At 33.0% G+C, this 15,963-nt stretch overlaps 1 protein-coding gene across 4 annotated transcripts in view; it reads right to left on the minus strand.

The window, feature by feature from the left end:
- Positions 1-1,125: 1,125 nt before the first annotated feature.
- The window catches only part of LOC144958125 (TRAF3-interacting protein 1-like), a 34,373-nt gene continuing 19,535 nt past the window's right edge, over positions 1,126-15,963 (minus strand). For 2 of the 4 annotated variants that reach the window (XM_078889857.1, XM_078889859.1), the window contains 8 exons: positions 9,936-10,020; positions 8,341-8,424; positions 8,065-8,179; positions 6,895-6,937; positions 6,067-6,158; positions 4,466-4,585; positions 2,680-2,783; positions 1,126-2,124 (listed from right to left, as the gene is read on the minus strand). In XM_078889857.1, the coding sequence (XP_078745983.1) occupies positions 1,968-2,124; positions 2,680-2,783; positions 4,466-4,585; positions 6,067-6,158; positions 6,895-6,937; positions 8,065-8,179; positions 8,341-8,424; positions 9,936-10,020 (800 nt within the window). In that variant the 3' untranslated portion in view covers positions 1,126-1,967. The remainder of the gene's footprint in view (positions 2,125-2,679; positions 2,784-4,465; positions 4,586-6,066; positions 6,159-6,894; positions 6,938-8,064; positions 8,180-8,340; positions 8,425-9,935; positions 10,021-15,963) is intronic. The other 2 variants (XM_078889858.1, XM_078889860.1) reach the window with 1 other exon arrangement.

Raw genomic sequence — 15,963 nt, forward strand, 5'->3', positions numbered from 1 at the left:
AAAACTCGTATTTACATGATAATAACTTCATTTGAAAACCGTCGGGATGGTTTACAAGAAAGACTAAATGTGAATTCCCATGAAAAGAAACACCCATCTGACTGTGTACAAATAAACAAAAGACCATAAGCAGGGCCTGGGCAAAATGAAACGATTTCATTCCAGAAAAGGGTAAAGCGAAGGTATAGACTCTTTCTATCAAGTGCAGACCGTCCCAACCACAGGATCAGATATCATTTGAAGGTGAAGTGGAACCTTGCAATAAATATTAACTGACAAGTCATATGTAAATACATTGGACGGAAAATGATTTAAAGTTTTATGTACAATGAGGTCTGACTTTTTTTTTGTTTGTTTGTTGCTTTAGGTCTCTTCCAACACAATTGAGGTTATATGAGAGACCGTGAAACAAAAAAACAAGCAATCTACAAAAATAGTACAAATGTCAATCAAAAGCAAAACCAAAGATATCATAAGCTAATTATAAATAACAAGAACAAACAGCAGAGGATTTACAGAAAAAAAATATCCCCTGTCAAAAATACAATCACAAACCAAAGAAGCAGATAGCTAGTAAAGAGAAGAAGAAACGACATCACTATCGGATCGTACACCCATGCAAACATCATAGGTATATGATTCAAGGGTGATGCTCCCATCCAACCACCCGCGAGGTCTGACTTCATAACAAACAACCCCGAGCAGACTTAATTTAGTTTCAAACAATTATTTGTTTTAAAAATAAATAAATAAAAATCTCTGTCTCTTAATAGTATTCACTAATAATAATAATAGCAATAACAATAATAATAATAATAATAATAATAATAATAATAGACCAAAGCGTCTCAATAATTTTGGTTTCCAATATCACAACATTTGAGTCTGTACAAAGGATTCCGTAATAATAAGTGATGCCATATACACAAAACATGATTATTAATTATTGTCTTATAGACCTATGTTTTCAAGGCGCCTGAATTCATTTTAAAAACCACAAACTTCATGTGCTCCTTTCCTGCAAAGATATCAAAATGCATTGAGAAAAATAAAATGCTCTGGATACTCTCACTCTCTCTCTCTCTCTCTCTCTCTATCTCTCCCCCCCCCCCCCCTCTCTCTCTCTTTCTTTGCTCATTTATTCCTTGAATCATTTTTTTTTAAAACCCAAAAACAGTCGTTCAATTCATCACCGCAATCTTTGTACACAGATTTACCACATAAAGATAATATGAACCTGTGATACTAAAAATTAAAAAAAAATAAAATTCATTAAATTTAAAAAATGTGAAATTCATTAGTCTATGGCTAATACCCAATGTAAATATCCAGGAGTGGATAAATAATATTCATCTATCTTATCTTATCATATCTTACCTTGGCGAGGAGGACTGATTCCCCATCTCCAAAATAAGTCGGAAAATCAAATTGGTTAAGCCACTAAAAATACTTTTAATAAAAAGACTACACTCGAAAATTCTTTGTTTACAATCAGCGGCCAAATGCATAAAAATTCGCACCCAAAAAAAATTCATTTCTGATTTAGTCATTACAAGTATCGAGGCCCCCCAAAAAATTTTGCAAAACTGAAGAAACCTAGAAAATTACTTTTGTAAAGAACAGGAAACATTTCATACAAATTGGGATTGATTCTGTACATGAAGTTTACAGGTCTGGTAATTATTGTGTTTTCATGTCAGATCATTCGATACTCATCAGTGTCAACGATTTAATTCTTCTTTCACGACCAAAATAATTTTTTTTTAAATCACTCAAACTATCACAACATTTTCACCTCTGACTCATTCCATGTCACAAAACGTTGTGAACATCGCAATCGAAACATAAAACGGCAATTCATTTGTCATTATTTGTCTTTATGTCAATGTTGGAAGAAGAAAAAAAAAAAGTGTTAAAAAGTCATCAGTGGTAATCAACGTAGGCGAGACATCACTTCAATCCGTCAATCACGATTTGGCAATACTTTTAAGCATCTTCTCCATCTTGGAATCATTCTTAATGATTTGACACTTGGTGGCTGCGATCTGATCCAGTTGATCTCCAATAGCCGTTTCCAGCTCGGATAATTGTTGTTTCAAAGGCTCGACAGCACGGTCTGTAACACTGTGGGTGGAAAAAATATAATTTTTAAAAAAAAGAAGGCTTAATAACACCTTGAAAATAAGAAAATGTAAAAAAATTATTACTTGCTTGTATTGTGTGTCTATTGCACTCAGAGCCCTCAAGATTGAGAGGTGTTGATCCTTAACATAAGTGTTCAGTCTTCTTCTTCTTCTCCATCTTCTTCTTATTATTATTATGTTATAATAAAAATAAAAATAATAATAATAATAATAATATATATATAAAAATAATAATTATTACTATTATTATTATTATTATTATTATTATTATTATTATTATTATTATTATTATTATCATTATTATTATCATCATTTTTATCATCCTACCCATGAGCACATTAGGGCTGTTCTTACAGTCACCAAGAGTGGTCCTCACTACTTGAAATTAAATAATTCCCTTGTAGTAATAAACAAGAATTTTACCCCCCCCCCCCCCCCCCCCCCCCCCCCCCCCAAAAAAAAATATGAAAAAATGGTCTGAAAAATTCAAACACCACTGACCTCAATAGGAATCTCACGCTAGCTAAATACTTACTTCATTTCCCGTTTGAGATCCAATCCCAGTTGGGCATTCTCCTGCCTCCACTTGTCTAATTCCTGCTGCATCGAGTCCAAATCTTCTTGCACATAGTCCATCACCTTGGAAGAGAGAGAGAGAGAGGGAGGGATTCAGATATGCACAAAAATAGCAAACGCGAAGAAGAAGAAGAAGAAGAAGAAGAAGAAGAAGAAGAAGAAGAAGAAGAAGAAGAAGAAGAAGAAGAAGAAGAAGAAGAAGAAGAAGAAGAAGAAGAAGAAGAAAAGAAGAAGAAAGAAGAAGAAGAAGAAGAAGAAGAAGAAGAAAAGAAAAGTAGTAGAAGAAGAAGAAGAAGAAGAAGAAGAAGAAGAAGAAGAAAAGAGAAGGAAGTAAGAAAAGAAGAAAAAAAAAGAAAAGAGAAGAAGAAGAAGAAGAAGAAGAAGAAGAAGAAGAAGAAGAAGAAGAAGAAGAAGAAGAAGAAGAAGAAGAAGAAGAAGAAGAAGAAGAAGAAGAAGAAGAAGAAGAAGAGACATGCACAAACTGGTTCTGGTCTTGTGCGATGACAGCCGCCTTCGGATTGGAAGGTCCAGGATTCGAGTCCCGCTCTGAGACTCTGAGCAGACTCTTAGGTCAGATTCGCTCACTGTACTCATGTGTATAATAAGTACCTGGCTGTGAACATTGTTGTCTGTTGAAAAAAGTTTGTAATTTCGTCTGTCAGGCATCATGTCTCGTCTTGTGTGATTAAGTATTGCTGTTGACTGGAGACCCCTTGTGAGGACCTTTGTGCACATGTAATGGATATTGCATTCTATAAATGCTTTTTTGCGTTTTTTGGGGGGTTTTTTATAGTCTCAAATTCACTTGTATAGTCACCTTCAATAAAATATCCTATTAAAGTTGAAGCAAGTAATTAGAATGCAGTGCTTCTTCCTACATAACATCAGTAAAAAAAAAAAAAAACTCCACATAAGTCGATGTCGCTTAAGTTGATGTTCTTATCATTCATGACCATAATAAAATCACAAATAAACAAGTATTTCCATTGGTTAAAAAAGCTACCAGTAAGAATTTTCATTGGTTAAGAATATCCGCGGACGATTGGCGCCCACCAAAATGATGTAGGTGCTTTGTCTGACGTCCGTGCTCAATGTACATAAGCAGTATCGAATAACTTTGATTTATCCATCTCACATTTTACATCGTCGCAACTTCAAGTTCAAGATTATTTATTATTTTTTCTTCCCAGGCCATCCTATATAATGACCCTCTTAATTAGTATCAATTTTATCAAGAATTCAAGTTAAATCTACAACTACAATGGCAAACAGAAGGTTGACAAACCTAATGCTGAAAAGAAAGATCCAGATGATCGATGCGGTTGAAAAGTCTGGCATGCGAAAGAAAATTATCACAGAAGAAATTGGGATACTCGCCATTTCAGTCTTGATGATTTACAAGAAGCATGGCCTACTGAAAATATGATACCACCACTCTGAAACCAGAAGATCAGATGCACAATGTATGTATACAGTCCTCCTTGGTACTGGTTTCACACTTTCAAGAAGATTGGAACCAGCATTTTGACATCACATTATTGTTCCCTATTTCAATGTTTCTTTTTTTTTTTTAATATATATACATATGTAAGGGCGTGTGTGGGTGGGTGGTTGTGCATATGAGTTAATTGTAAAGTGCTGTAGAGCACTTTTAAGTGGATACTTAGGGGCCATAGAAATATATTGTTATTATTATTGTTATTATTATTATTATTAAAAAAGATATGTCTGGTCAATGCACTCACCTTTCCAAGAGGGTTGGCGCTCCTGGTCAAACTCTGAATACTAGCCCTGAGTTTCTCCACTTCTTTCTGGACTTGTTCCCTCTGTTTACGACGCTGGGCATCGGACATGGCAGGACGCTCCTGAGGTGATTGGTGGAGGTGTTGGGAGAGAGAGAGAGAGAGAAAGCAGGAGGAAGCAGAATAAAAAAAAAATATTATTACAAAATGAAATGTAACAAAAGACGTCTATTTTCTACGTCATGGCACAAGACCAAAAGGCTAGAGCTCAGATGGTCGCTGGTTCGGATAAGTAAGTAACCCACTCTTTGGAAAATCATCACATTCGTTACGATACAACCAACAATTTTCTCAATCTGGTTTCTTTTGTCCATCACAAAATTTAAAGGATGCTTTTTTTTTTTAAAAAAAGCTTTAACATTTTGACAATCTGTTGTCGAATTCATTTTCCTGAACAATATTATGTATAGACTGGATGTGTTGCATTTCTGTTAAAGTGTGGCTATGTGGTCTTGTGGTATGTCACTCGCCTTCAGATCGGAAAGTCCTGGGTTCGAGCCTCATTCGGCACAAAGTTGAGTCCTTGGAGAAGGCTCTTTACTCACATTCTTTCACCGTACTCAGGTGAAAAATGAGTACCTGGCCATTAACAGCATTGTCTCTGTCCGAAAAAATTATAACATCGCCTAACAAGCGTCATTTCCGGCCCTAAATGTTAAATGTTGCTGTTGGCCAGGGACCCCTTGTAAAGCACTTTGAGCACTTTTAGTGGATAATGCGCTAATTTTTTTTTAAAGTAAAAGAAAATAATTATATTTTTGTGTTGAGTGGGTGTGAACTTTCAGGTAAAATTCTGTAAATGGCTGGTAAGGAGAGAATTAATCCCTGATACATGCTACTTATTTCACCTAAACCATCTTAAGGAGAGAATTAATTCCCTGATACATGCTAGATATTGCATCTAAACTATCTTTAAAAGTTAATGTTTTAGTTTTAAAAAAGAGACATGGCCAATCTTATTATTACTTTGGATTTTTTTTTTTAATGAATTTTCTCAAAATTTCATCCTTATGAAAATAGTTTCATAGACTCCTACAGAAAATAAATGCAGTACTTTCAATAAATATTTTTTAAAATGTGGTTGTTCCTGTAGATTGTTCATTAAATAGACCATCGTTCTTCATTAACATTTTGGTTAATAGCCGACTGGAAGAAAGGGAAGAGGAGGACGACGAGGAGTGGGAGACAGGGTTGCCAATTTGGCAGAATTTGAAGTCGTCTGGCAGGAAAAAAAACGCCTCGGCAGTTCGGCAGATATTTGGCAGATTTTATTTTCCGAGGCCTAGGAATGAATGTATAGGTCTACTCCACGTTTTCCATGGCAATTTTTATGTATTAGTGATTTTTTCAAACTTGAGAAATGAAAAAAAGAATTTATGACATCGGCCTTGCAAATTTTTGTTTAACAAAACTGATGAGTTTTCAAAGGGGGTACTATAAATAGTACGGTTTGGCCGATTTTTGTGGTATTTGGCAGATTTTTAAAATCCAGTTGGCAGAATGCCTGAAAATAATTTGGCAACCCTGGTGGGAGACATCCTTACAATTTCTGTCTTTTTGGCCTGGCCTGCCTGCTGAGTTTGGCTCCCTCCTTCCAACTCTTTCTTGGACTCGAGCATTTTTTTCACCAAAGCACCTAGGAAGTAAAACAAAACAAAAAATGATGGTTGATAGGAACAAAATAGCCAGCCAGGTGGTCTATGCTTTGGCCAGGAAAATTTTAAACCATATATTATGTAAAAGTAGTATAAAGCTGCTAGAAGCTGTGGACTGTTAAAAGTAATGAACAAAAATGAATATAACTGCTTCGGAAAAGAACAAAATACCAAACCCAGACTGTTTCGGGCTCAAAACCCATCTTCAGCTTATATGACTAAAACAATAAAAACATTAAAACATCACTTAAAATCCAGACATACAGCAGAGAAATAGTTGGTTATAATGGCATTTGATGACAATTGGTAACTTCTGGTGTTAGGTCAAAGTAAGGTTTCTTGCTTTTGAAATGTTAAATTGAATTTTATTTTTCTCTGTCTTCAAACTCAGAACTGCTGTTTCCTGTTGTTTTTATTTTCCTTCAAATTTGGAAACTCATACGCTATACTAAATCCCATGAAAACAAAACACAAAACAGGAAAGTTCTTGTTGATCCCGAAAACCAAAATAAGCTGATCAATCCTCACACATTACCCTCTCAAAATAAAAAATGTTCGATTTCTTGCATAAATATCCTTATAAATGATTCCTAATACAGCTCTAGTAAACTGTACCACAAAACAAGAACTATATTTATAAAAAAAGAAAAAACTTCTAAAAAAGAAAAAAAGAAAGAAAAGGGCATGGCGCCAAATAAAAATGTCAAATCGACTCACCATGTTCTGTATCATCTTCTTCTGTCGGTTTTGAAATGGGTTGCTGGAAGGAGACAAACAAAACAGTAGACTTAAATATATTCAACAAAACCATCTTGTTTTTAAAATTAATTCATGTAATTGTTTGTCTTTTTTTTTCCTTTTTGTTAAAAATTTTACGTCACGGCACAAGACCGAAGGGCTAGAGCTCAGGTGGTCGCTGGTTCGGATAAGTAAGTAAGTAAGTAAGTTAAGAATTTACATAAACATCTTTGATAAATTCATTGGAAAGTAATTACGCTAAACACGTCAAAGATTTTAAAGACTGGGGCATTCAAATCAAGAAGAGAAAAGCAAATTCCTTAGTTATTTTGTGTGTGCATAAATAAGAAGAGAAAAATCCCCCCTTTATCCCAAAGAATGTCTTCAGACAGGTTTGTTTTTCAGGTTCGACAGAAATGTATCGTGTATTGTTTGCCTTTTAAAAATGATCCATATAAATACCCAGCTCCACTGCGTATGGATATCTTAATATATGAAAACTTTTGACATTTTTAACCTATAAAAGTTTTTCTTCAAATCTTGCTCATACCAGAAATTTGACCAACTGATTGTCAAGATTATTTAATGACTTTTGTTTTCTATCTAATGATCAACTTCACATATGATATAAGTGGCCATAAAAAGAGAGAGAAAAATATAATAGCAACTCCTAAACTACAATCAAAATACATTTTAAATGCTAACAAAATTCTTAATTGACTAAACATCTATAGAAGGAATTACCTTTAAAACAAATTTCATGCCTCCAGCTCAAACAGACTTTTACTGTTGAAATGGCAACAAATCAGATTTTTTTGAATGATGCAGCATAGTAGTCCTTCAGAGCCATTCGGCCCATGGAGCCAGAATTTAGCCCTGTTTCTATAGTATGAAACGGACAATAGCAATTGCTTGCTATCCTTTGGATTGGACACTAGTCTAGAGCAAACTACTTTCCACCAAATCTAACAGACTCAGCTACCCATTCACTGCTGTGTGGACAGGGGGACAGAAAAAAATCTCAACTGCATCCGGGATCGATCTCAGTCCCTTTGCATGTGAAGCGAGTGCTCTACCAACTGAGCTATCGGGACCCCCGTGATGCAGCATAAGCATTTTTTTTTTTAATTAAAAAAAATAAAAACTCACTTGATCAAGATCTGGGGGAGGAGGGGCAGATTCTTCAACAAGAAAGTTTTCATCATCATCTTCATCATCCATTCCGTTATCTACAATAACATTGGCTGGTTGACTTCCACCCAATCTGAAATTAATTAAAAAAAAAAAATACAATAAAAACTTCTAAAAAAAAATAATAAATAAATAAATAAATAAAATTTAGATACATTCAAATTAAATGCAAACTATAATCAAAAACAAAAACAAAACAAAAAGAAAGAAAGTCCTCAAGGATCTTAAACTCACCTCATAGCAGGCTCTGACTCTGAAGCTTCCTGTTTAGGTCTTGGCGGGGCAGGACGTGCACTGGGTGGTCTGGCAAGCTGACGACTGAGGAGGTTAAGGGCATGCAATGAAACGATAGATATGGTTGGTTAATAATCTTATTTGAATTTTAAAATAATATATTGAAAATCTCAGGGTTTTTTCCTTGTATTTTTGAAGCAATCACTTTTAAAATGCTGGCAAAATCAATTTTTTTTTAATTTATCACTTGAATTGATAAAGGTAAGTATTGAATTGTAAGGTTCAATTTATTAGAGGAAGACAAGAGCTTCAAGCAGCAACATTTACACTTGAATTGGGATATTCGAGAGAGGGGTAACAAAACATTTGACCAATACTTTGAGTGGTAGTTACTTTATTGACATAAGTAATAGCTCTCACTTCCCAATGTGAATGGCCTGAATTCAATCCCAAGTCGTTATTGTTAATATTTTCAGCCAGCACTGAAAAAAAAAGGGTACTGATCACCCTTCCAAATCACAGCAGTGGCTGAGTGTATCGCCCTGCTGATTAATTTTTTTAGTTTTTGTTTTTTTTAAGAGTTTTACAGCGTTTGCAACACATTTAGGTCATATCAGCACCAGTAAAAAGGAAGAAAACGGGACAATCAAAAAATTCTAGAATTACAAGTAAAGCACCTAAGAAAAAGTAAGACAAGGGGGAATTGGTTTAAATAGGGAATAGATGTAGATTCCAAGAGCACATCGTCAGTGTACTTAGTTTGACATCACCTGAAAGACTCATCCAGACACCGGCACAGGATCTCAATATAAGAGGAATAAACGCAAATTTTTACAACATATGTTATAAGTAGATACATACAAGATTTGAGTGCAACTGGTAATAAACAATTATTCATATCACAACACTCACCATGGGAGGTCAAAGGACCCCACCCAGCCCCTTCCAAATGACATCAGTGGCCGAGTACATTGCCCTGCCTAATCACAAATGTTTGTTGTTTTTTTTTGTTTTTAAGGGTTTTACAGCGTTTGTGACACATCAAGGTCACATCAGCGCCAGTAAAAAGGAAGAAAATGGGTTGGTAAAAAGTTCTAGAATTATAATTAAAGCATCCAAAAAAAGGTAAGAAAAGGGGAATTAGCTCAAAGAGGAAACAGATGTGGATTCCAAGAACACACTATCACAGTACTTAGTTTGAGATCACCTAAAAGTCTCGTCCAGACACAAGCACAGGTCCCCACTTAGAGGAATACACTCAACTGTTTACAAATCATATATAATATGTAAACAAAACATAATACAGTGCATAACAGAGAGATGATTTACAAGACAAAATATATCATCTCCCAAAACTCTGACTATACATTTGACCATTTCCCTCCCAGCTAGGCCAGGACAAAACCAAGTAATCTCATCCCAAGACAAAGACAGAAAGCATGTTGGAAAACAGATACAGGTGGCTAGGAGACACAGTAAGTTCAGTAAGTGCCTCCTGTCTATTATGGGAGATCAGGAACCTCACGCAGGTTCCCAAAAGGAACTCAAATTACTCCATACAAGACGTCACGATTACTATCATCCAAAAGACTTACGCAGCCGATATTTGAGGTGGAAGATCTCCCTCTCCTATCATTGCTTCTTTAGATGGGGCCATCTCTTTCTGAAACTCTTCATCTTCTAACAATGGTGATGGGAAAGAAAATTGAAAGAATTAAATAACATGATTGGGCAGAAAATAATTATCTCTATACTTGATAGTTTTAAATTACCTTAAATTCATGTATAATTTCTTTTTTCCATTGATTTTTAATAAGTTAAATTCGATATTAGGATATCAATTTTTATAGCTTCTGGAATATTTGGGAAGACTTTGTATATTTAAATTTTTTCTAAACTCAATAAAAAAATCAACAGATCATACTTAAATTCCTTTTATACAATGGATGGATCTTCATGTTTTAAAAAATATAACAAAAACAACCCCCCCCCCCCCCCCCCAAAAAAAAAAAAACAAAAAAAAAAAACAAAAAACATAATTTTATTTTTACCACTATTGAGTTGTTCTTTATTTACAGTTTTTAAAAAAATGTATTTATGTTAAATTTTTCCAGCTAATAGCAAGCAATCATAAAACATTAAGTCTATTTTCTTTCTTTTTTTTTTTTTTTTTAAATTAAATAGACAATTCAAAACTTTTCAATTATCATAAAAGTTTAATTTCATTGGCATTTAAAGTCTCGATGAGAAATAAGACTGCAAAAAGATGAGAGAAAAAAAAAACGAAAAAAAACTTGCAAACATTCCATTACGTTTAAAATATAATCATTATCAAAACAAAATAAGTTCATCTGCCCACACCACCCCTCCTCGTCCTCTAAAAATTATATTAAATTTAAACAATTACTTGATACCCAACATTGTTTATTATTTGTCGATTTTTTTTTCTTAAACATCAAACAATTTCTGAAACAATCGCTGAAACAGTAACATGTGATCGATTTTTAAATTTCCTTCATGAAGGAAGTCCAGAGACTTTCGAAAAAAATTTACATGCACAATCTTTTCAATCAAGAATTATTTATTTATAATAATGTCATTAAGGTTAACCATTAACGTCATTAACCTCTGAGGAAGACAATGACTTAGCTCAGACTTGCCACAGACAACAAACAACCCCCCCCCCCCCCCACCTAAGAGAGTAAACTCTCACCTTACAAGACATTGTCAGGATTGTCCTCAAAACTTTACACACACCCAACTAACACAAAAATAGATTTTTTATCACTCAAACACGATAGCAGTAAACTCCTTGCGATACATAATTTCTTTAGCAAAACATACTCTACAACACACTGTTCATTTTCTTAAAATTTTATGATGTACAAGAGAAATTTGAAAAAGAAAAATGTTGGTTGTTTCGTAACCAATGTGACGATTTTCCTATAGTCGGTCAGGAGAGAGTTAATCGAAAGTGATAAAAAGCATCAATAAAATACATCAATCTTAACCCAACCTTACCGTCTCTAATTCTAAATTCATATTTTAAAACTCACTAATCCACCAGCCATAACACCGTTTTGATAATGGTGAGTGACGATTAAAACCATAACCCATACATACACCGACTACTTTACTAGGAAGGATAATCAAGGCGATTGGGGGCAGGGGCGGGGGGGGGGGGGGGGGTTAATTTCTATCCCATCTCTACTATAGGTAAATATACAAACACGAAACCAAAACCAAAAGAAAAAAAAAAAAAGAAAAACCCAGAAAAACTAAAAACAAAACAAAACAATCAAACACCACATCTATAATTGCTACAAAGTAACAACACACTTTCGTTACCGCATTGAAGGTGTTATTTGTTGTTGGAACAAGTGAAATAAATTAAATAGGTAGTTAAAGTTTAACTTAAACCCACTAGTCCCTGGTCATAACAACAATGTACACTGTTGTACAGAAGATAAATTGATAAACATGACAATGAGTTAGACTGAAAAATAAATAAATAAATAAATAAAATAAATATCAAATAACCACCCTATTAATGTTTCTGGCAACAGAGCAGTTAACAATAAAAACGTCCCTTTAATCTAGCAGAGTAATATAAAAAAAGCTCAATTTTTTTGGGTTCTGGAATCCAGCGTTTTCCGCTGCAACTGTGTCTTAAGCGATTAAATAATAACAAATTCACCTCCAGGGATAAGGACAAAGACCACATGCAAATTATACGGACAAAGAATAAATTCTATTCATCACCACATTAAAAGTCCTTCTCGGACTGTGTACATAGGAGAGATATTACAGTGAATTCAAAAATAAAATTTTTAAAAAATAAAATATATATATATGAATGAATGAATAAATAAAAATAAATAAATAAGCATCACTTAAAAGAAAGACAAAGCATTGAGTAAATAAAAATGATGACCAAATAGTAAAAAAACGTTTTAAAGAAGAAAAAAAAAAAAAAAAACCATCTGGGAACACTCGTAAACAGTACTAAAAATGAATGAGTGAAATGACTTTGGCCACTAATCTAGCCCGAGATGACAACCTCCGCCGAGGTGTATTTGTTCTGACATTTTTCTCAACTAAAATGATTATTGAATTAAAATACGAATGGCAGAATGGATATTGTTAGTTAGATGAAATAAATGAGCAGGAAATGTTCTTTCCAATGAACTTTTAAGTCATATTTTCAAAACAAAAAGCCGAGGGACCACCATGATGTTGCTTTAATTCTAGTGAATACTGCGGCTATATTAATTCATGATATGAATTACTGATAGAAATAGTGAGGTAACAAAACCGAGTGATGAGTGTGAGTACCAGATTCTATTGATTGGTAAAAAATCTGGACGTTTTCTTATCATTAATAGCATCACGAATCTTTAATTCTGATTATCATTTAATTTTCATAAAACTGTCATGTCACCTATGACTTGTAAAGCACCATTGAGCATGTTCAGTGGAGATTGGTGCTCTATAAATTATATTTATTACTATTATTATATCATTATCATCATTTAAACCAGAAAGTTGTTTCTAATTCAACGAATTGAAACTTATAATACTGGCACTCTTTATCTCAATCTCAGATTTGATAACCATGGTAATGAGTTAGACTGAAAAATAAATAAAAATAAAATAATTATCAAATAACCACCTGTTCTTATTACTGACAACAGAGTAGTTAACAAAAACGTCCCTTTAATCAAGTAGAGTAATTTTTTTTGTTCTGGGATCCAGCGTTTTCCGCTGCAACTGTGTCTTAAACTATTAAATAATAACAAATTCACATCAGCAGATGTGATGGTGGAATTAAAATTAAAAAGTTTAGGGATACGGAAAGGTGTTGGATCTTCTAATCAATTAAATTCAATGTCCCAGACAATTATATAGAGGGATGCCAAATGATTTTTGGAAAAAAAAAGGGGGGAAAATGGAGCATCACATCTCGCCTAAAACACACCTTGTAAATGAGTAATCAAAAACATCTCTCATAACTTTCCCCTCTTTCCTTTGGAAAAGTAGAGAGGGTGGTGAGGGCTACCTGAAGTCTGTGATCGTGAAAATACTAATGAAAGAGTGAATGAAAATGGAGAGGCTTTGGATGGGAACAAAACAGGCAATGGACGTTTCAGGTACAAACCCTTCGTCAGCACAACAATACAAAAATTAACATGGAAAACATAAAATAAAATGCAATATAACTTGTACAATTATTTATTTTCCACGTTAATTTGTTTATTGTTGTGCTGACGAAGGGTTTGTATACCTGAAACATCCATTGTCTGTATTGTTCCCAGCCCCCCCCCCCCTCCCCCTTTCCTTTGCAAATGTATGGAGCCTTTGTGTATGGCACCCATTCCATTAATATTTATTTATGTCTTGGAGAGAAAGGACTTTCAGTGACCTTCTTCTTGGAGACAGGAAAAGCTGCTGAGGTGTGAACTGATGTGTGAAAAAAAAAAAAAAAAAATCAGAAAAAGCCGTGAAAACTGGAAAAAATCCGGGGAAACATGACATTTGGCATCCCTGAATATAGAGAATGGATAAACCAGGTCTAAATCAAAATCCCTCAAACAAAAACAATTTTAAAAACCCAAATATTTTTTTCAAAGCCAACCAATGAATGGATCATTACGATCATGTCAAAGCAATGAGCATTTCCACATGCCCCATTAGGCACCACAAAACATCAAAAGATAGTTTAAAAAGCAAGTAAACAAAAGACAGCCAGATCATTTAAGCTCAAAATTAGAATTGATGCGTAAAAGAAAAAAAAAGATACAAATTTCCAGACTTTTTTTTTTGTATTACCCATCATATAACAATCATATTTGTGTGACTAGGTAATTTTTCAATGCATTTCCTCTTCCCAACCAATATACATTACAGAGAATTTCTTTTTAAATCCCAGTACGAAACCAGAAAATAATGTTTAAAATTTCAGAACTCTTTTTACGTATTTTAATGCCATCTCCAAGTTCAACACATTAAAATGCAAGTCTGAGATGTAAAATGGAAAATATGTCAGACATGGAAATTGACAAAAGAGAAGAAAAAAACACAATAATAATAATAATAATAATAATAATAATAATAATAATAATAATAATAATAATAATAATAATGATGATGATGATGAATAATAACATTAATAATAATAATAATAATAATAATAATAATAATAATAATAATAATAATAATAATAATAATAATAATAATAATAATAATAATTCACACGTGGATATGAATAATATGTGACATATCACGATGGAATGGTACGCAGATGGTATGCAGTGGTATTTTTAAGATTATGAAATCACTCGGTAAGGGGTAAAAAATCTGTTGGTTTCATCTCAAAGGTATTATTAGAACTGTAGTATTCATCATTCAATAAGATGAAGATCTGAAAAAGTGTGTATGAAAAAATGTCACACAGAGCAGAAAGAAAAATATAAGAAAAAATAAATCATCCAAAAGATTACCTTGCCTCGACTGGGGGGTTGGTAACCAGATGGTCTGAGGTTCGTTCCCCAATCGAAGCAGGGTGATTTTTTTCTTGTATTATACTTTCTGATTTGTCTAGCCCTATATTAATATCATATAAACTCGTTCATATTTTATAAGTAAAAAAAAAATATCGTTATGTAATCTAAAAATGTATATTTAAAACAAAATTTTGAAATTTGATTAACCATGCGATTTTATACTTTTAATACCAAACCATCAAGATGTGCCATTTCATAATTGACAACTAAAAAGAATGAAACAACCAGAATTTGGTAACAAGAAGAGAAAGAAAACCCCGAAATATTTAGAAGTATCCATTTGGGTATAAAATTAAAAATACAGTCACATCCCCTGAATCCAAACATCTTCCTTTAGTCTAAACAAGTTTGTCAACATCATCGAGATAAAATGAGTATTAAAACCAAAACAGACATGTCAACCAATGTATATTGTGGGATTTAAAATTTAGATTATTCTTTAATTGCTTTAAAAAAAAAAAAAAAAAGAGAAGAAAAAATGAAAAAAAAAAGAATAATTAAAATTAAAACAAAACACTCTGTTAAAAATCACATCTTTTTATTCCAAAAAGCTCATTTTCAAATGTCACTAATTCAGAAATGGAACAAGCCGCTAGAGCATGAAGACCTGAATATTGTTTAACAGCTTAAATCCTGTCTTAATAATATATAAAATCGAATCATTATTCCTCATCCCTTGAATGTGTCAAAACACAAAACTTTCAATTTTAAAAAGTCGATGACATTTAAAAAAAATTAAATTCCATTTAAAATTATTAATCAAAACATTCTCTTGCTTATCAAGGTGGCCACATATTTAAAATTGACAATAAATAATGAAATTACAATAAATCAAATACGTTTTTATATACTTTAAATAGCTCAAATTTTGTAATGTCAATTACTTTGAGAAAAATTCCTTTTATTTCTTCTTTTTTTTTTTTTTTTGCATTGGGTTAACTAGGGACAAATTTTGTAAAATTCACATTAGTTGACAAATCAAAAATCATCTACTACAATATAAAATAAACAAAAAATAAATTCAAAACATTTAAACAGAGAAATTTAGATTATGGAGATG

Source organism: Berghia stephanieae, chromosome 12, assembly GCF_034508935.2.
Source record: "Berghia stephanieae isolate SIO BIC M18660-M18661 chromosome 12, UCSD_Bste_1.3, whole genome shotgun sequence".
Classification (NCBI taxonomy): domain Eukaryota; kingdom Metazoa; phylum Mollusca; class Gastropoda; order Nudibranchia; family Aeolidiidae; genus Berghia; species Berghia stephanieae.